This window comes from Ptychodera flava, chromosome 12 (genome assembly GCF_041260155.1).
Source record: "Ptychodera flava strain L36383 chromosome 12, AS_Pfla_20210202, whole genome shotgun sequence".
Taxonomy (NCBI): Eukaryota; Metazoa; Hemichordata; class Enteropneusta; family Ptychoderidae; genus Ptychodera; species Ptychodera flava.
The window spans coordinates 15,858,292-15,879,619 of NC_091939.1; the positions used below are offsets into that span (position 1 = coordinate 15,858,292).

Consider the following 21,328-nt stretch of genomic DNA (forward strand, 5'->3'; position numbering starts at 1 on the left):
AAACGGTGAAGTAATAAAAGTGGTTTCCGTTTATTATTTGTTTAATATAAGACAATGGATTACGGTATATGATTAATACTCATAGCAATTGAATTTGGCTGAGTGCCAACACAGACGATATATTGCATGTACATGACGTAATACAAATCCGTAGGATGTCTGAACAGCGTACCGTGACCTTACAGCCAAGAGTGTAAAAACTCTGCAACAGATCGAAAGTAGAAGGCGTTGATAGATAAATTACGAACTACAGGAATGCGACACCATCATTAATTTTGCTCGTACATACACTAAAATAAAAACCTTTAATGGAAAAATAACGAGAATAACCATATGACACCAGCTTCGGACGCAATCGTCTATAGCATTTCTGGGAACAGTCACGCGAAAAAAGCGGCCGATAAAATGACGTCGCATACGCAGTACATTGATGACGTGTAAACAATGGAATCAGAAAAGTGTCCGAGCAGGAGACTTTCACTGAGATATATCCAGATTTGTGTGGTTATAGACAAATATTGATTTAATTTAAAATCGCTAGACGTGCAAGAGAACATGACTTCAAGTTGACACGACATATTGGGAGATCCCTACCATGTTATGCATGAACGAGACGAATGTGTGACCAGTATCAGTAACTATAACAGCATTATCTACCGCTTCAAATGTACACCCGATGAACGCGTGCTTTTTAAAATGATAAAGTCTTTGGAACTGCGCTCAAAGTTCGTTTGGGACGCATACGACCAATGTAAACACTGTATCCAAGGTACGATGGTGATCGATGAAAGTCAAAACATGTCTGTCATAATCTACATCGTATAATTTAAATGTTGCAAGTATGAGGTGCATTTAGATATCGTGCACGAAATACATTGTTTGTAGACAAGAAACTCGCACAGGCGCAGTTCCGACGACTGTTTCCCTTTAATTACAGATGAATTCTGCATGAAACCATCGATTGGCATCTATAACCATCGCCTGAGGCTACATGCGGACTGCTTAAAACTTCTTTATATCGAAACTGAGGGCGCTCATCTACACCCTCCAGGTCGTGGTGGCATTTTGATGTTCGGGCTCATTACAAGTGGATTATTTTATAGTTTATGAGTAAACTTTCACAAGTAGCAATAAGGTCTAACAGACATCTTACATGTAGTTAAAGGGGCAGTCCTCAATCCCTGGTTCTCGAATTAGTTGTCGTTGACATTGACTGTGTATGTGATTTTAGTCCTTTGTTCTCCATTGGAAGTTGTGCACAGTTTTTCAATTTGCCCAGAGATAAAAAACCGCCCTGCCAATGTGGGGACTCCTGGGCACAAACATCTGTTAAGGAACCCTTGTAACTCATTCCTTCAAGATCTTCTCAATATTTTCCACAAGGCATTCCACTTAGTGTACAAATCAACTTGTTGTTAAAATCCTGGTGTTTTAATTAATGATATCGGTGTGTCAACTATCGCCAGATGCACAGACCTTTTGTGTAAAATATTGAGAAAATCTTTGCGGAGGAGTGAGTTACCCCAGGAAAACATCAAACAAACACATCTACTAGTATTAGAAACGTTGAAGGAAATCTCCCACTTCAAACTTCTCATCTGAATACTGAAAAAAAAATTTGGAAGTTGCGGTTGCCAAAATAATTGTCACTTCTGCCCTTACCTCGCGTAGACGTAATTTGCCAAATTCGCACAATTCAACATCACACGTGTCCAAAAACAGTAAAAACACAGTGAAATGTTAGCAGAGTTTACGTTTTTTATTTATAAAATATCGACAATATAAATGTGAACTTCAAATAAATATTTCAAATGAATCCATTTTAGTTTTATCGCTGTCACGACCAGCGTGACTTTGGCAATAGAGGGCGCTTGCCCCGATATATATATCAACAGATCCAACTTAAAATATTACAGGCTCAGATTGCTACATTATAAAACGAATGTAAAAGTGCATATTGCATAGAGTTTCCAGAACTATAGGAAACTTACTACGCTGATTTTTTCGTTCAAGTTGAAAGTTATGCGTATGAAGAGAGCTTTAAATTTCAAAAATACATGGCAAATGTTGGTATTAATGTTGACAATAACTTATGTATGTACGATTGATGGTGTTATTTAGTTTTTGCCCTGAGATTAAAACACTGTGTCAGTATCAGAGGATCTATGTACGTTTCATGGAAACGTTCCAAAGTCGTCAATTCAGATCGGTCGGTAGGCTTTATTAGTAAATGAACCAAGGCAAAGGAAAAACACATATTCATGGGATAGCCCACAAACTCGGAGGTGCTCCAAATGTTTTCGTAGGAGTTGTGCCCCCCAAGTTGAAAATATCTATCATGAATATTCCAAAACTATTCCTTCAACAAATTTTGGGGATCTTTAACCTTATTCTGCTGCATGTGAAGATTTTCCTGAAGTATATGGGGACATTTCCTCCGTCACTTATTCATATGTAATATTTTTAAATGAAAAGTGTGACCTATGTTTAGGGATTTTTAAGTGAAAAAAGTGAGGAATTCGGGCGGCACATATCCTTACACCATTCTACGGGAGTATTCCCCCCCCCCACGGGCCATACAATGTATTTCGATAAATATGTTCGCATCCTGCTACACCCCTTACTCTCGCGTGTGCTGGAGAAACTCCTAAAGAATACTATGTCATATTATAAGTGCATGTAGCGTGGCAGTTTCTTTACAAAGGTATCATTGGGGCCAAAATGAGCAAAAAGATGCTCGAGGCGAGGACACGACCAGCGCCGCTCTGCCCGGTTGCGAGAGACTCGTCATTTCCATCATGGAGAGCCAAACCGCCGACACCACCGATATCGTCACCAGGCTGCTGCTCTGAGTGATCTGGAGCCACGAGGGCGCTGTTGCACTGCAGCCAATCGGTGCCGAAAGAGCGTGGATAGCCCGGGAGGGTACTGAAAGAGCTGTGGCTGAACTTGTAATACTGATTGTCCTTCAAGAAGTAAACGTATTCGTCGCTGGCCTGCAGAACAGCGTCGACGGTTGATGGGATACCCCTCCAGTTACTCATGTAGAATGGGCCGACTACTTCCATTTGCCAGTTTAACATATAGAAGTAATTATCTGTAACAAAAATGTGTGACAGAAATATTCGATAATGTACTTTTTCAATGGAAGCTTTCACGTAAGTACAGCAAAGGTAATGAAATCTTCGCAAAGCTGCAAATAGTTGCTCGATATATTACTGTCAATTCTGATTTAGAATAACGCAAACTGATTAAACTTTTCGATTATCGAGCATGCGCAAATTCTCACTTGTTACATTTCGAGTTTACGCCATGGTAATCGTGTACAGAGTATTTGTGCGATACTAAATCGCCTGTAAATGTAAAATCGCCTCTTTTGAAATGTTTGCGTTTCGAGTACCCTGCGATGCGGAAGTGTGTCGACCACTCTTGCAGCAAATTTGAAGGAGCCGCTGAGTGCTTCACTTTTCAAATATTACCAATCTTGCTACCTTAAATAAATCTGCAGCTTTTGTCTTGTACTAAGGGGGCAAACTACAGGATATTGAAATGCGTTGTGGGTAAAAAGTCGACTTCACACCTTAAGTTTCATAGTGATCTCATAAATACTTTAAACACAAAAGTTCTGTTTGTTCATGAAACTTGCTAAACTCATTTACCTTTTCACCTTTTTAGGCATTTCTGTTATTAAATTTCTGCATAACCTAAACTCTCATTTTACTTCAGTAAAATTTATAGACCTCTGCCATATTGAAAATATGGTCGACTTTTATGACTCACTTAGGTGGCAAAATCGCATTTAAGGGACCGAGATTGGCTTACATACATGCAATGTCTGTAACTCTGTTCCCTTTGGATAGTGTTTGTGTAGTGTACCCGGCACCCTCACTCTTACCTTTGAAGAAGTATGTTTGACCGTTGCCCGAATACTCGAAAGCAGCATCGATATCGTTCGGCAGTCCCGGGAATTCTAAGAAAATCGGTTTCGGATAACCTGAGTCCATCACGCGATCCTTGAAACGCCATACCAGGCCACCCTGGAGTAAATATGAAGGATGAGGAATATTGTTGGGATTATTTCTTAGTTGACAGCAGTAAATTTTTAGCGTCTTTATGAAGTGAAGTAACATATGCACAACATTTGCTAAGTTTGTCATGCTGCAACACGTTGAATGTTTGCAAGTATACTCTGCGCACACACACACACACACACACAAATATATATATATATATATATATATATATATATATATATATATATATATATATATATATATATATACTCACACACACTCACACACCATCTTTGAGTTTCAACTCTAAATAATTTAGTCGCTAAAATTGAAATTGTGGTGCGTTGATCACCAATGTTTGGAAAACGTTCTGTTGTCACACCTACATAAATATTCATAAAGTAGCATAATGATTATGATTTTAAACCATCTTATCGAAATGAGTGCAAGAAAAATAGTTGATTGGGTTCTAAAGTTCTTGTAAATTACAGTAGTATGTCTCATGTACGGGTAGCAGACAAGAGTGTGTATAAAACAATAATATATATGTAAAATCGATCGGTATTTCAAGTAGGGTTGTTTGGTTAAAAATGTTGAAACGCTCAGGATCAGGTAAACTTATTTCAAAATATTGGCACAATCTTTTTGTCGAATTCTCTCTGTTAATTGAAATCTTCACTTCAGATTTTGTAAACGCAGGCTTTACCATACTGACCATATTGTTCATCTCTTACATGGATCCAAAATGCAAAACAAAATATATTCATTCCGAAAGGCCAGATGTGACGATCTATCATTTCACAATATGTCAACTCATTACTTACTTTGAAGAACCAGGTTTTTCCGTGAAGCCCGGATGGTCGCCAAAACCAATAGTTGGAAGCGGTGAACGAGGCATCAAAGCCTCCTACCAGACCCTGCCAATCGCCTGGTACTGATTTCGGGTAACCGTAGTCCACTCGACCGTCAGTCAAACGCCAGTACAATGCACCTGAAAAAAATTGGTGACAAAGGATATCTTGGTGTTAGTTGAAATGTTATGTATTGCATCCATGTGTCAACATGGTGTTTAAGTATTATTTTTATAGGCTTATTCCTTCATTTCTGTACGTATTGAAGCAATGTCAGACCAACAGTATGAAATAACCACCTATAAAAAAACACCCGATCATGTATTTTGGATTTCGCTCATTTAGTTTTTGCGGAGTCATCACTGTCAAAATTCGATTATAAGAGGAAAAAAGAATAAAAATAATATGCAGCATGAGTACACCTACCAAGAAGTCAAGAAAATATACCGATAAAACATAATTTTACATCATTTTTCATTCTAATGAAACTTTAACGTTTAATGACTCAGCAAAACTAAATGAGCGAAACAAAAATCCATAAGCGAATGTTAAAACAATCACCGATGAATATAATTACATAAGATATGAGGAATGAACAATCAAAGCTTTGTATTGTGACTACGTTCATGGCGGCACGTATACAATTCAATTAAAATTCGTGACTAGTGTTATTGTCCCCTGTACTATATTTACATGTAAATATTTACCATACCTTGGAAGGCGTACGTGCTGCCGTCGCTTGTCTCGGTTATGGTATCCATCCTGGTTGGACACTGGTTAGGATTCGGGTTCGGGTTAGGAATCGCAACCACTGGTGGTTCAGTGGCTTCGGGTTTCTGACCTATAAACAGGAAAATAAGCAAATTATATGAAGTATTCGTATAAAGAATCTAAGTTGAGTGGTGTCGTTAACAGCAGGATATTCTGCATAAAATTGTGGTAAACTTTCTTCCATTTTTCTGACTTTCCGCCATATTTATTTATTTAGTTTATTTGCGCTTTAGAATTGTGTTATTTTTCACATGAACCCAGAACCTTGCTTTTTTACAGTTTGTGAAAAAAGCAAGAAGATAACAATTAAGATAAAACACCTGAAATTTGTGTGTAGGAATCTGTCGATGGTTACGGAACTGGTGCATTTGCTTTTCGTATCCATTCCACACATCTTGATCGGTCATTTGTCGCCATTAAATTGGCACTATTAAATCAGCAGTACCAAATTTTCTTTCCTTTAACTAGTAACTGAGAGCGCGCGCATTGGGCAGAGACTGGGGGAATATGTAGTGGAATGACTCTACTTACCGTAAAGATATTGGATACCAGCAATATCATCAGGATGAAGTTGGTAGTTTTGTCTGTAACCTGAGTGATAGGCGTACATAAGGGCGCCATACACGTTGCTGTGACCGAGACCGAGGCTGTGACCGAATTCGTGAGCTGCCACTAAATACAAATTTGTCCCTGGAAGCGAAGACATGATATGAACATCAGAATTTATTATTACAAGTAAATTTTTTGCTGAAAATCACGTCTACGTTTGCTCAGTTGGACAGATAAGCGTATATCTCTGTCGTTTCATTGTATTTTGACAACGCTTGCGCTTTAGACGCCCATTAGCCACAGAGTGCTAAGTGTACAAACGATTGGAAACACGTCATTCAGACATTGCTCCCCTCCGTCAACATAGCAATACGAATTGGAACTTTTTTGAACAATGATCGTTTCGATCTATCTGTTGGCGAGGTGAGGCATATACGCTGGGTTATCTGTCACCGGACACGCTGATGTTCCTTTTTCATGAATATTCATTGTAATAAATACCAGCTATAATTTTTTAAAGGATATTGAAAATGAGGAACTTCAAGGTGTGTTAATCAATCTAGCAAATCTTCACATTTATACAATATTTTATCTAATATCAGAATGTAAGTATCGATGGCGGGCCGTTTTTCCACACTCCAATCACTTTTCCCATGGCAAGGATGGTCTGAAATCACATGCGAAGTTAGTACATTCGCTCATCTTAGGGGAAATACTATTTTTTTTTCAAATTTTGAAATATTTCGAAAAATATGTAATGTTTCGTCATACCGTAATATGAGTTCGCAGTCCAACTTTCTCCGTCGTCAAAGTGAGCGTCCCCGGCAATCTCACCGTAGAAGGTTGGATAGAACGCGTGTGCAAGCACCCGACCCGGTCCGTCGAAGATTCCCCAGAAGTACCCGTCGTTGTGCGGCGTTCTGGAAGGGACGAACTTGACGTTGATATCGGCGAAGGCGTACCTGTCTACTTTCGTGAAGGTCAGTGGGGTCACGTCCGACCAAAGCTGTAAAAAGAGACAATTTGTTTATATTTGCCAGTCTAAGGTGTTCGTCCCAGTATGGCATTATGGGTATTCTGTCGCCTGTACCGATAAATGACTAACGAGTGACTTTCATCTGGCCTAACTATACCGAAGATGCCGAATTTGTCCAATGAAGTGGGAAACGTGTAATCCCGGGAACACAATAGAACTACTTTTCTATAATACAGTGAACCGCACTACTTACGATGATCTATATATACAAAGCGAAAGTTTAAAGCGGCACTCGTCAGTCCCTGGTTCTCGCATTAGCTCTTGTTGACATGCAGTATTTAAATCATGTTAGCCCTTTGTTTTCCATTGATTTTTTTATCAGGTGGGTTAATTTGCAGATATTAAAAGCAGAAGAATAACCTTTTCCGTTAAATGTCTTAGATCCAATATCATCTATGCAATTATATGACAATGTCACTTGTATGAACACGAAAATGGACTGTGTAAATTTCGGCGTTATTTACCGCATGGTTCTGTCAATACCGATAATCGCTGTAACCTTCGATAGTATTGTCAACAATATTTTCTTTGATAAAACAAGAACGCTTTCTCTATGATATGTTGAAATGGAACTTACTAAGTAGCCTTTCAAAGCCGTGACGGAGCATAGTTAAATATATCGTTGAAGAAATAAATTCTAGCCCGAACTGTATTTCAGTAGCATTACACCGCTTTGATAAGTTGAATTATTTGAAGAGTAGACTGAACGGAAAACTACACTGAATTTACGGACAAGTTACAGATATTATAGACATTCAGAACCGCGTCTCTGTCCCATTGGAAACCTGATATTGATCACGTGACGACCCACCTTGAAAGCCGCCGCGATTTCTCTGTCAATCAACCACTCAGGCAAGTCTGAAGTGTACATCGATATCTTGTACGTGAGATCTGTTTTGTACCATCTAACCGGCGCGAAGAAACGCTTCCGTCGACCACTCTCGTCTGCCTCGCCTTCGAAGTCCTTCACACCACAGCGCGGTTCGTTCATCTTCTTTGTGGTCTCGTTATCTAATTTACCTGTGTGACAGAGAGACAGAGGCAGGTTACATTGAGAGATACATGAATTAAACCACAACAGTTTCATTACGTTCCCTTGGGTTTACTATCTATCACACATGAGCAGTACGTGAAAAATCCTCCGATTCTTCCAGGTAGAATGCGCCTCGGGGACAGATATTCGGACTCTCAAACTTTTACAATTCTTGTCTGATCTACCTCTTGTTGGGTTCAAGTAAGGCTCTTCGTGTAAGCAAACGTTTCACCGTCTTAGTTTTTCGAAAGTCGGAAATTTTGTTTTTCTCCACAGGGACGGCAGCCATTTTGAATTTCAAATATCGGTAAATTTTCTGCTGATATGCAGCCTGCTCGGAACGTTATATCTGATTGGTCGATTGTCACTGTTCACAGCAACTTAGGGAGTCTTTTTGTATTATTTAATTATAACGGTAAGATTCAGCCACCAAATTGGATACCAGCTTCCGAGACGCTGCACATCAGCCCTAAATTTTGGGTTACTTGTTTCTCTAGTACCAGAATTTGCACGGTGAACCCCGATTTTCATTGTTGATTTTGAAAGAGAATGGTTGAAAAATTCTTTGAGAAAAGGTTGAGCAAACGTTTGAGTCCCTAACTTTCGAGGCGCATACCACTTTAATAAAAATAGGCTTATTCATCTATGCAAGCACAGACTACAGGGTCTATGATGCAAGGCGCGTTAATACGCATTGTTAATCTATGCAAAGGAGAAATCATTACTCATCGTAGATATAGGATTCTGAATGGCGCCTGTGTTGTGGACTATACAACCAATAGTGAGGAGTGCGCACACACAAACAAATACAACACAAACAAACACAACAAAACACAACGCAACACGACACAAAACAACACAAGACAACACAACAAAACAAAAAACCGATGTACACAAACTGACGATAAAGCAAACATATATCATCGATAATATTTTTGACGTAGAAGTAACAACGGGCATTTTTGCGATCACGTCTACATGACAAGTTTGAAAACAAGTTGTATGGCACAGCGTCAGAAAGCGATGAACCACTCACCGGTTTCGTTTAAATGAGTATAATGTTGGAATTCTCTCACAGGTTTCTCAACAACATCGTCTGTCATTGGTGCGTCGGGTGACACGTGAGCGTATCCATAGTGATTTAAAAATTTCTGGAAAAAAAACATTTGTAAGATGTAAAAGTTATTCATTTGTTACACGAGAGAGAGGCTTGATATTTTGTGACGTCATGTTCGACGTAGAAGATTTGACAATCGGAAACGCGGCTCGGGGTTTGAGTGTAACAGTTTCTTCGAAATACGTAGTACGCTATAATTTTGAAGCGTCAAGTATCTTTATTATTGTCACTTGTCAAAGTTTTCGTGCGCACGCGGGATGTCAATGACTTTGACAACAAAAAAGCGATTTCACTTACACATATCGCGACACATAATCGATGGACCCACTTATCGATTGCTATTCATACTCGCGTAGGTGGGTGCAAGGGAAAGTGGGTCAACAAATTTCGGACCACGCCTGACAGATCTTTTCAAACTTCAAGATAGAGATATAATAACATGGAGTGTAGGCATCAAAGAGCAGACATCTTGGACATTGTACTCAGTTGTAGCTGGTGGGTTATAGTTTGACCAACCGATCTCAACTTCCCACTCTCGAGAAGTACTTGATGTGCGGCTGATATTTTAATGACGTGTTACCGAGTCACGGTGGAACAGTATGGGGGCCCGTTTTGGTCAAAATTATGTTTTATTAATTTTAGCATGTTAGAATTAATTTTATGTAGACTGCAATTAATTTACTAGCACCTCGAATTAATTGTATGTTTCTTTTAATTAATTTTTATATGCTTTAATTAATTTTGTGTAGTCATGCCGAATTAATTTTATGTGTTCCAATTAATTATTTCTGCTTATCTTTGCTGTAATTAATTGTATGTAGTCGAGAATTGATTTTGCTAACATTTCAAATTATTTATATGTTTTTTATGTGCCAGAATTAACTTTATGTAGTCTAGATTTAATATATTAATTCATTCAATTGATTTTGGATTCAAAATGTTTTCACGTGCTGTAATTAATTTAATGTGTGCTAGAATTAATTTATACTAGTGTCTTGAATTAATTTTGTGCTCGGTCGAAGTAATTATGTGTGTTCGCTCGAATTAATTATGTGTTTGAGAGAATTAATTATATGTGTTCGCTCGAATTAATTATATGTGTTTGCTCGAATTAATTATATGTGTTTGCTCGAATTAATTATATGTGTTTGCTCGAATTAATTATATGTGTTTGCTCGAATTATTTTCGGCCGATCCCACAGTGCTTTGCGCACGCTTTCTTAAATCAATATGGCGACTCCCGACCGGAGTGGTATAGTTATTCAGGCGCTCGAACCGTGATCTGTGAAAATGGAAATCGATAAACTGATCACAAAAAACTAGAGCGAAGACCGACCAATTTTGTGTTAACGTCAGACGCGAACGTTCACCCTTTCTATCGGGCTTTGCCAATCATGGTGTAGGCCTACTGTAGTGTAGTGCAGTGTACCGTAAGCGTACGCAGCATTCGAAAAGAAATCTGCCGAACAGATATCTACGAATATGAAAACCAATAAAGAACTTAACAATGACCACCAGGAAATGTCTCCAAGCTTGATTACTGTCAAATGTCCCTAATTACAAATATAGCATTCGGCAGTTTCACCTCTACCTGTATATATATATATACAGATAGACACAGGCGTTTAAACTGTTGCGACGCGAAGCCGGCCTATTTTCTCCTCCCGTATACAGGCTGGCTTCGCGTAGCGACAGTTTCAGCGCCTGTGTCTATCTGTAAAAATAACAGATAATGGTGAAACTGCCGAATGCTATATTTGTAATTAGGGACATTTGACAGTAATCAAGCTTGGAGACATTTCGTGGTGGTCATTGTTAAGTTCTTTATTGGTTTTCATATTCGTAGATATCTGTTCGGCAGATTTCATTTTCGAATGCTGCATACGCTTACGGTACACTGCACTACACTACACTACATGTACAGTACACGATGATGATTGGCCAAGCCCATTACATAGAATTAGAAAGGGTGAACGTTCGCGTCTGACGTAAACACAAAATTGGTCGGTCTTCGCTCTATGGGCAATCACATACACGATCCCTCAGACAGGGGACACTACAAAAGTTTATGTGATCAGTTTATTGATTTCCATTTTCACAGATCACGGTTCGAGCGCCTGAATAACTCTACCACTCCGGTCAGGAGCCGCCATATTGATTTAAGAAAGCGTGCGCAAAGCACTGTGGGATCGGCCGAAAATAATTCGAGCAAACACATATAATTAATTCGAGCAAACACATATAATTAATTCTCTCAAACACATAATTAATTCGAGCGAACACACATAATTACTTCGACCAAACACATAATTAATTCAAGGCACTAGTAGAAATTAATTCTAGCACACATTAAATTAATTGCAGCACGTGAAAACATTTTGAACCCAAAATCAATTGAAGGAATTAATATATTAAATTCAGACTACATAAAATTAATTCCGGCACATAAAAAACATAAATAATTTGAAATGTTAGCAAAATTAATTCTCGACTACATAAAATTAATTACAGCAAAGATAAGCAGAAATAATTAATTGGAACACATAAAATTAATTCGGCATGACTACACAAAATTAATTAAAGCATATAAAAATTGATTAAAAGAAACATACAATTAATTCGAGGTGCTAGTAAATTAATTCCAGTCTACATAAAATTAATTCTAACATGCTAAAATTAATAAAACATAATTTTGACTAGAACGGGCCCCCATAGAACAGTGCAGCTACTTCAACTGAGACTTGTCTGTTACGAGCGGCACACCTTTCTCAGCGGAGTGATTACTTGCTGCTGAGTCAGCGTGTCTTTCATACTCATAGCACTATGTACAATAATCTTGGGGTTTGAGTGTAACAGTTTCCCGTCTACCCGAGCACCCTCCGCGCAATTCAACTGTTCGACCCATGCGGGCAGTTACAAAGAAACTCCTATCTCACTTGACCGCAATAGGCAGTGCAATGACCGACATACTCTGAAGAAATGAAGGCAACTTTTATAATGTCCGTCATTATTATTGGCGTGTAACTCTGAAAGGGCTAAATTGACGTTATTTTAGTCGTACTGTACACTTCCGATCCGATGGGTAATTCACTGACATGTGCCCGACAAAACCCACAGCCTTCATCTTTTGTCATAACGTCAAGGGGAACGAGGTTGTTCCCATTGTAGCATACTGTGTAACCTTCAGGTTGTAGACATTACAAAACCGACATCAATGGACCTTGCGTAAAGTAAGACTTTCACATGCATTGCTTTAAGCGTGCTTTTATAACGTGTCGTATGCACGTGTATGTGTGTGCGTGTGTGTATGTATGTTTGTGAGTGTGTGTATGTGTTACACATATAAGCTTATTTTGCGTCCGTTGCGGGTTTCTAGATTCGTTCGAATATACTGACAGTTTCTGTTCAGCCCGAGATTACTTAGGAGTTGTAACCTTGAGTTCTCACTAACGAAAAATTATTCGTTTGAATCCCATACTTTTCATGTGCATGGTATGTACATGTAATTTGATTTTGTAGCCCATGTGATTCTCTTGTCGTCACGTATGATTCTCCGGAACCCCTGCCTTCTGAACAGCAGTGAGACGAAACGGATATTGGCCCATGGTTCACTGAACTTCTTTAATTGTGAGTAGAGTGTATACATAAGTTAAATAAATAAGTGAAAAGGTAAGGAAGTTAGAGATTTATAGTATGCTGTATACTTACCATCGCGTCTGCAATGTTGACTACGGGTCTATTCGGTGCTGGCTGGGGTTGGGTAGGCGCTGCCGTAACCCCATTGAAGTTCAGTGTACGAGCGACGAAAATGGTTGTAATAAGCGTCTGTAACCTGCACAGAATCATCGTTTTTATCCGTCGACAGGTGGGTCAGGTGTTAAAGTATTGCGGAGAGAGATCGAGAGTGATTTCGGAAGTTGTAAGTTTGTCTTTCCACGAGACCAGCTCGGGTTTTACGTTTCAAATTGCCGAGTAGTTTCTACTCCTTAACTGTTTCAGAGAGCGGACTTCAGTGTGATTGAGTTCCTGGCCGTGGCGAGGCTTTATGTGGTAGTATTATTTATCATTAGCGGGAAGTCATTGAACGATACTGGTAGTACAATTAATCTGCATGCATTGCTGGGCGGGACGTGCTCTTCCTTATATGGGAAGTTACACAAACGCTCACCGGGTCCTGATTCGTCGTCGATGATGTCATCGCTACTGAGGAATCGGAACAGTATGGCCCTGGCCGACTTACGTGACAGCGACCACTGTCCCTTTCGTAACGGTGTGCTCTAAAGAAAGAGTAGCCTCCAATCAATAAGGTTATGCCACTGGGCTGTCGTTCGCTACCAAGGTCACGTGACTACAACGCAGGATGCAAAAAAAGATGTGTGTGGACATGAAATGACGATATACTACTACCTGAAAAAGAGTATGCTTTAGAATTGTTGTGGGACTGTGGACATCCAATGAAAGAATGTGCGTGATTGAACAAACTGAACACATTCGGCGGCAACAATCAAAAATGTATTTTTCTGACAAAGGCGTGTTATTAAAGTGCCAAACCCGGATGGTACTCATTGTCCGTCGCCTGAATGTTATACAATACGGCAACACGGTCACTCCAGGGTCAGTCAACTTTTTTTGTGTCAGGATTTGTTTATAGAGACGGGAAAAGCGTGAGTCAGAAACTTGAAATTTAAAGGGGCAATAGCTGTAGTTTTTGATGATATTTCCAACACAAAATTTCGTTTGGAAGTTCATTATTTATTTGTCTGCTAAACAGTATATTGAGAAAAGAAGGCAGACGCGATAGTAACAAAACCCGCCGTATGTTATAAGTGATGTTATAGTTGAGAAATTATAGATAGAAATACATCGAGACCGTGTTGACAAGGTGACTGCTAAGCATTTCAAAATGATAAATATAGAACAGTTTTAAATTACAAAACACACAGTATAGAAAACACATCAAAAGTTACAGCTATGGAGCTTAAAGGATTGAAGGCGTTCAATGCTGTTGTGTTGGTGCTCAATTATCAATATACAGGGTAGAGCCCAATGGAAACTGTATCTGTCAATGGGCATACTTCAAATTCTAAACGGTCAATTTCACAATTAAATCATTCAAGTTTATGTCCAGCGATAACATTTATATATCATCTACAAAATCATGTGTGCATTTTTGTCGCTGTCTATATTCGACAAGTTTAATGTACTTACACCAAATCGCTCACTGTTCTGACTAGAGTTTTACAACGTAAATTGATTGTGGCGTGATATCAAACAAATCGTAACAAATTAAATCTAGTCGATGATGTCATTTTTATTGTCAACCAATTACGTAAACCCGGACCATTGAATCACGTGACGCATGGAGCACACGGCATGTTTTTTTGTGCCAGTGTGTCATTCATTCCGTATGCACGAATACGGAACAGGGCAACATCTTATAAGAGGAGATTCCCTTTACTGAGCGAAAAGTATTACTTGCCGCCAGAATGTACTGCAAAACATATCGATTCCTTCTTTTTTAAAGAGGCGAATAATTTCAGACGCTGTCTAATTTGTGAGTCTACAAACTTCACTGTAACCCTGGGGTCTATGGCTTCAATTACAGACAAGCTCCTTGACTGTGCTTCGATGAGGTTTAATTCTACTTCGCTGAATATCAGCGATGACATGTACAATTCAACAGAGACAAGCAACGAAATAGTATGCGAGGATTGTTCTCTCGTCGTACCGGCAGACGAGGCAATTTCATTCTTTCATTGTGCGGGGAACTGGGAATAAAGCCCATCTGCGGACAGGGAGTAAGATTTTATTGTTTGCGGGGGTTTGACAATGTTGATATGACGGGGATAGCGCAGTGGGCGCTTTTATAGTGGGGGAGGGCAGTAGGGTGCTATCGAAAGGGGGAGGGCCAGTTTTGCGTTCTCTAAATGCAGTGAGGTGATAGTAGTGGCGCCGTCAATAGAAGGGAAGGGTAAATTTTCGAATCTTTGTAAGAGGCCAGTTGCAAATGGAGTTCATTTTCCCCCTAATTTCTTTCATCCAAAATGTCTTAAAATAGTATATTTACATGTACAGATGCACAACAAATCTTCGGTTACAATTTGCCAAGTGGCGATGGTGAAAGTTGGTTTTCTGTGCAGAAGACAACACTGGTGACTCAAAACAAGTAGACCATACCCAGTCACAGACGAAATGCAAACGTCTAGTTCGACAACAAATATCTTATTTCATTGAATACCTTTTATTATAATTCTTATAAAATTAGACACAGATGAGAGTTACGTCACTCTTTCATTTACATAATAAATAGTTCAAGTAGACCTATACATTTCTTGCCGCTGTAGTGACCGGCACTGTCTCGGCACCAGGGAACCTGCCACTGGTATGTACAGATCTACCTTACTCTTAAATATTACATAAATTACAATATTAAAATAACAACATGACAGAAAAATCAGGTGTTCGGAATTTTAGTTTTGTGCCATGTTCAAGTACTGCTGTGTTCCAGCTGGAGAGGTACTTGGCACTTGACTTAAAAACAAATCATACAACGAATACGTGAAACAATTCGTAAGTTAAATAAACACTTGGTCATTAACTGGGCCGATGTCCCTACTTTTAAAAAGCTGTAAACGTTGTAAATTAATACTCTTTGTGTTTATATATATATATATATATATATATATATATATATATATATATATATATATATATATATATATATATATATATATAGTACTTGTCTTAGACAATACTGGTATATGTCTTTTACATTATATACAATATATTATAGGAAATTTTCACTGGTTGAAATTATTTGTTTTCACACGGAAAGACATAGAATATTATATTTTGCTCTTGAAGTTATGGCAATAGAACATTTTACGCAAACGAAAAATAAAAAAGGTAGATCTTTTGATGTAGTGCGACCAGCGTCACTACAATGTAGTATAATATACTTGCTAAATTACTATCTACGGCTAGTTAAAAGGCAGTGAGATTAAAACTGTACAAGCAGAGTGATGACAACCAGAAAGACACTCGGGACGAGGCTGAAACCGGAATTTTCGTCTCCGGGCATCAAATTTCCCCCGTCCTCTTCGAGCTCTACCATACCGCCATCGCCGACAACAATGCCAGGCCGCTCTTGGTGCGAGTCGCCGTCACTAACGAGGGCGCTGTTGCACTGGACGAAGCCGTCACCGATGGTGCGCGGGTAGCCGGGCAGGGTTCTGAAAGTGTCGTGTTCGAACTTGTAGTACTGGCCGCCCTTGAAGAAGTAGACGTAGCGGTCGCTTGCCTGGAGCACGGCGTCGATTTTGTTTGGAATGCCCATCCAGTGATCAATGTAAAATGGTCCAACAACGTCCATTCTCCAGTTTATCATGTAGAAGTAGCCATCTGTAGCGAAAAAAAGACGAGATGATGAGATTCAATGAATTTCTGTTCTGTTTCAAGTTGGGTGAAGCCAGAAACTTTTTATTTCGTTCATTTTCTCCTGTTTTGAAAAAAAATATCCAAAATTTCGGATGTCTGAGTTTGAGTGCAAAGCGACAAGTTTTAAAAATTCCGCGGGTAATTTTTCCATGACTTATCGTTATCGTTAAAAGTGGTCGTACTAACCTTTGAAGAAGTACGTCTGTCCGTTACCATCAAACTCAAAAGCGCCCTCAATGTTGTCTGGCAGACCATGGAACTCGTCGGTGATACGCTTCGGATATCCAGGGTCCATGATGTTGTTCTCAAAACGCCAGACCAGACTGCCCTGAAAAAATATGCAAAGAAACAGCATTATTACAACGTCGTGTGGTGGAATACGACTTGAAATATTACTAGTCAATAAGTGTTGAAAAGCTACCGCAGTTTAAACACCAGTTTTGCTTTCACTTTCGTCGCAGGCAAAAACTGCTAAAACAAGACTGGATCAAACTTTTATGCAACCCACCTTTAAGAACCATGTTTTTCCTTGCATGCCGCTCATACGCCAAAACCAGTAGTTGGAGGCGGTTACCACAGCATCGAAATTACCCTTCAGGCCACTCCAGTAGTCTTTGATAAGTTTCGGGTATCCGGCGTCAACGTGGCCGTCGGTCAATCGCCAGTAGATTTCACCTGATGCCAAGTAAAGCACGAATATGTTTATAAGCGAGTTCTGTCTTACCGATATGTTTAAAAAGTCCTGGAGTTTGTCCCTAGAGATTGCTGAAGACAATCAATTATAGAGAATTTCACACCCTTCAAAGAATTGTAAACTGTGATGCTAATTTAAAATGTGACTCGGACGCTGATTTTGTTTGCTCACCTTTGAATGCATAAGTATTACCGTCCTTTGTCTCTGTGATGGCATCGAGGCTTCTTGGACAAAATGCAGGATTTGGATTGGGATTGGGGTTTGGATTTGGCTTTGGAGTCGGGTCTGGTCTGGGAGCCACGGTTGTTTCGGGTTCTTCGGGTTTTGATCCTGTGAGAACGAACATGTGACGGGCATTAATTCAGGAACATATATATTTTAGGAAATATTGTGTTTCTGACAAGTTTTAAATTCCTCAAAAATAGCACTTGTATCTTTTGTTCACTATGACGGATGGTGCCTTATGAATTGAATTTTTATAAATCTTTCGTTTTCTAATACGATTGACCACTATATTAGTACTGTTCATTATAAACTGTTTCGTCTGTTATTCGGCAAATGCAAACTACACAAGTACTTTCCCAACGAATTAAAGCTTAACCTACCGTACAGGTACTGAATACCGGCGATGTCGTCTGCGTGAAGTTGGAAATCTGGTTTGTATCCGGTGTGGTATGGATACATGAGGGCGCCGAACACTTCACTGTGTCCCAAACCGAGGCTGTGACCGAATTCGTGAGCAGCAACAATGTACAGGTTTACGCCTGAATATGAAAAATATCCGAACCATTTTTCTTGTTAACGCCTTCGTATACCTTCATTTTGATTATTTATGTTTTGATAGGAATTTGGAAGTAGAGTGAGCAGTATTTTATGAACAGGACAAAAAAATTGCACAATGCATAAAAAATAAATGCCGCACAGTTTTTGCGATGTCGTCATGTAAATTTGAAAGAGAACGAATCGACAAGACATAATATTTTTATCAAATAAATTTGTAACAACAATACCTGAATATGATTCATAAGTCCAACTTTCACCGTCGTCAAAGTGGGCATCTCCGGCTATGTCACCATACGAGCTTGGATAGAACGCATGCGCTAAAACTTTGCCGGGTCCATCGAAGCTGGACGTGAAGAACGGGCCGTCGTAGTGAGGTATGTATGGCGCGGGAAACGAAATGTTGATGTCGGCCTTTACACTTTTATCGACCTTTGTGAACCTGAGTGGAGTTTCATCTGACCACAACTGAAAAAGTAGAAAGTGTTTAAGTAAAAATGTTTAATTTTTCGTTCGTCATTGTTGATTCTTCAGTTTATTTATCAGTAACTTATTAGTTTAGAAGAGAAAGGCGAATGCCCACATGCGCTAGAATGAAATTTCAACGAGGTCGTCTGAATACCCATTCACTGACTCATAAAACAGTGCTAAATTTTTACGGGCTGCTTTTTTTGAAAAGCTCATTCAGAATGTGTTTTATTGCTCAAATCTACTTTTTTCCGAAAAAGGGTTTGGCCATCGCGGGAGTTAAGTTTCAAGTGTGTTCTATGAAGCTTGGCGGTGTTGTGGCGTGTCTGAAAATCAACACCTCCGACTCCTAAACTTTCAGAGCCACCCAATATATGCCACGGTGACAAAACACGGCGCGTTCGGCCTCAAAGTTATTCATATGCCGTAAACGGCACTTACTAGTTACTCAGTTTGTCAATCTTGACCTCAAAAAAAGAGTGATGTGACTTCAAAGATCGTTAAAATAGTGTGGCATGTTCACCTTAAACGCAGCTGCAATTTCTCTATCCACGATCCATTCTGGAAGATCGGTAGTGTACTGGGAGATTGAGTACGTGAGGTCGGTCTTAAGCCATTTGGTTGGCGCGTAATAGCGCTTTTTACGTCCGCTGTCATCTGCTTCGGTTTCGAAGTCTGGCATACCGCAACGGGACGCGTTCATCTTTTCTATTGTCGGTTCGTCTAATTCACCTGTACGGAGGAATGAAGATATGTAACGGTAAATTAAGAGTGGATTAAAAGTCTGTCTGTGATTTTAAGGGGTTTTCTATCAAAATGTGGACGATGAGAGACAGTTGGGAATGTAAGCAGATATTGGACAGGCACATAGCCGACAAGCAACGGACAGATTTGGTGCACTGGTAGACGAAAACCAAACGGCTTGTTGAAAGACGTTACACAAGCGAACTGAACAACGAGGTTTACGAGTGTGAAAGAAGTCGCAACATGACACAAAAAGTCTCACCTGTTTCGTTCAATCTTGCAAATCGTTGAAATTTTCGAATGCCTTCTCTCAGCTTCAGTTCGGTCATCAGAGCGTTTGGTTGCACGTCAGCGTAGCCATAGTGATCGAGAAATTGCTAAAATAAGAAAGACAAAAGGGTAAATTTCCTACTAAAGTTTAGAGATAAGTTGAAATATCATGACAAGTGAATGCATTTCACTTTCCTTTGAAATTATAATCATTTCAAAATAAATATTGTAATTGGTTCACATCGATTGCGCGTGACACCTGTTGATACAGAACTCATGATCCAAGGCCGCCGTTACCAACAATGTAGAGGGCGCTTCAAAAGGGATATTTTGGGGACGATGATCTCACCACTTCGCTGACAAAATGCTGACCAGTTGATCTCCGAAAGTGGACACGCCCGCCGTCACCTTAATTTGAACGTATGACGACAGTTTTAAAGATTTCCGTTGAGTTACAAAACAAAATGGGTAAAACCCGACCGCCCTGGTGGAGGTAGCCGTTTAATAATAAACCCCCACATAAGCATTGTAGTGATCGTACGCCCACGCAACGCATTTGAACAATTGAGCGAGTGGCTTGCTTCATATATACACAAAGAGGAAGCCAGCGGTTTAAAACATCTCAAGAAGTATCTGAAATACATTTCAAAAAGGGAATGGATGAAATTCTAAATTTGAAGGTTGGCACCATCGGAAAATAAGCAAGTGAATATTAGTAAAAACCAACAGGCCCAGTGTTCATTTGTGCTACAAATTGATGTGATGTCACGTAGTTTTTAAAAAAATTAGAAAGTAATTTAAATTTGCGATTTATTTGCATTATGGCTATTAAAAACATCACCGGGCTAGTTAAATAAAATCTAAAATCTTAACTCGTAGGCTAGGTATCTTTTCCCAATAATCAGAGTTAAATTATTTTTTAAAATTATTGCAGAGCACTTTGTGGAGACGCGATGATGCGAAAGCATGGTGTGTACACTGCTACCCAGTGTCTTCGTCATCCTATTGTTTTCATGCAGTGCAGTTAATTAATGACACGGGCAATAAAATTCGTCTTACCATTGCATCGCCGAGGCTTTCAATGGGTCGCATGGGTGCGGGTGGTGGATGGTCAGCGACCGGCGCTGCCAATACTCGATGAGCGTCCCATGTGCAAAAGATTATTGCAGTGATGAAAATTGCTAGCAGTTCAAACGTTGCCATGTCTTCTTTCGTAGAGGTTGACGTATCTTCAGAATGGTTTGGTATCTTTTTTAAAGTTCTGTTTTCCACGAGTCCAGCTCGGGTTCTGACTTGGACGCTGTCGCATCAGCCTCTTTATATGTGCTTCGCTTCACGCGATTTGCAGACAACGCCTTTTCCTGTTTTCATAGGAACAGTAAGTATTATACCGTTTTGATTGACGGCAGGTAGACTGGGGCCGTAAAACAATCCCTGTCGATGACTAACTCTCGCTTTTGTCTCCCCTTGAAGACAAAAGAGCCCTGCGCCAGCGCGGGCTTTTGTGACCATATTTGGTAACAGTACACAAAAGCCCCTCTGTTTGTGATTGGACGTCGATGACA

The 21,328-nt window shown here is 39.5% G+C and overlaps 2 protein-coding genes across 2 annotated transcripts; both read right to left on the minus strand.

The window, feature by feature from the left end:
• Positions 1 to 1,738: 1,738 nt before the first annotated feature.
• Positions 1,739 to 13,452, minus strand: LOC139145154 (stromelysin-3-like). The gene is made up of 9 exons (XM_070716134.1): positions 13,079 to 13,452; positions 9,290 to 9,404; positions 8,032 to 8,240; positions 6,956 to 7,190; positions 6,167 to 6,325; positions 5,577 to 5,705; positions 4,838 to 5,004; positions 3,896 to 4,037; positions 1,739 to 3,097 (listed from the first exon to the last, which is right to left on the minus strand). Exons 1-9 carry the CDS (start codon positions 13,214 to 13,216, stop codon positions 2,697 to 2,699), a joined length of 1,695 nt encoding a protein of 564 aa, XP_070572235.1. The 5' UTR covers positions 13,217 to 13,452; the 3' UTR covers positions 1,739 to 2,696.
• Positions 13,453 to 15,590: 2,138 nt separating this feature from the next.
• On the minus strand, positions 15,591 to 21,075 carry LOC139145155 (stromelysin-3-like). The gene is made up of 9 exons (XM_070716135.1): positions 20,823 to 21,075; positions 19,756 to 19,870; positions 19,273 to 19,481; positions 18,512 to 18,749; positions 18,107 to 18,265; positions 17,673 to 17,831; positions 17,316 to 17,482; positions 16,994 to 17,135; positions 15,591 to 16,771 (listed from the first exon to the last, which is right to left on the minus strand). Exons 1-9 carry the CDS (start codon positions 20,964 to 20,966, stop codon positions 16,371 to 16,373), a joined length of 1,734 nt encoding a protein of 577 aa, XP_070572236.1. The 5' UTR covers positions 20,967 to 21,075; the 3' UTR covers positions 15,591 to 16,370.
• Positions 21,076 to 21,328: the final 253 nt, after the last annotated feature.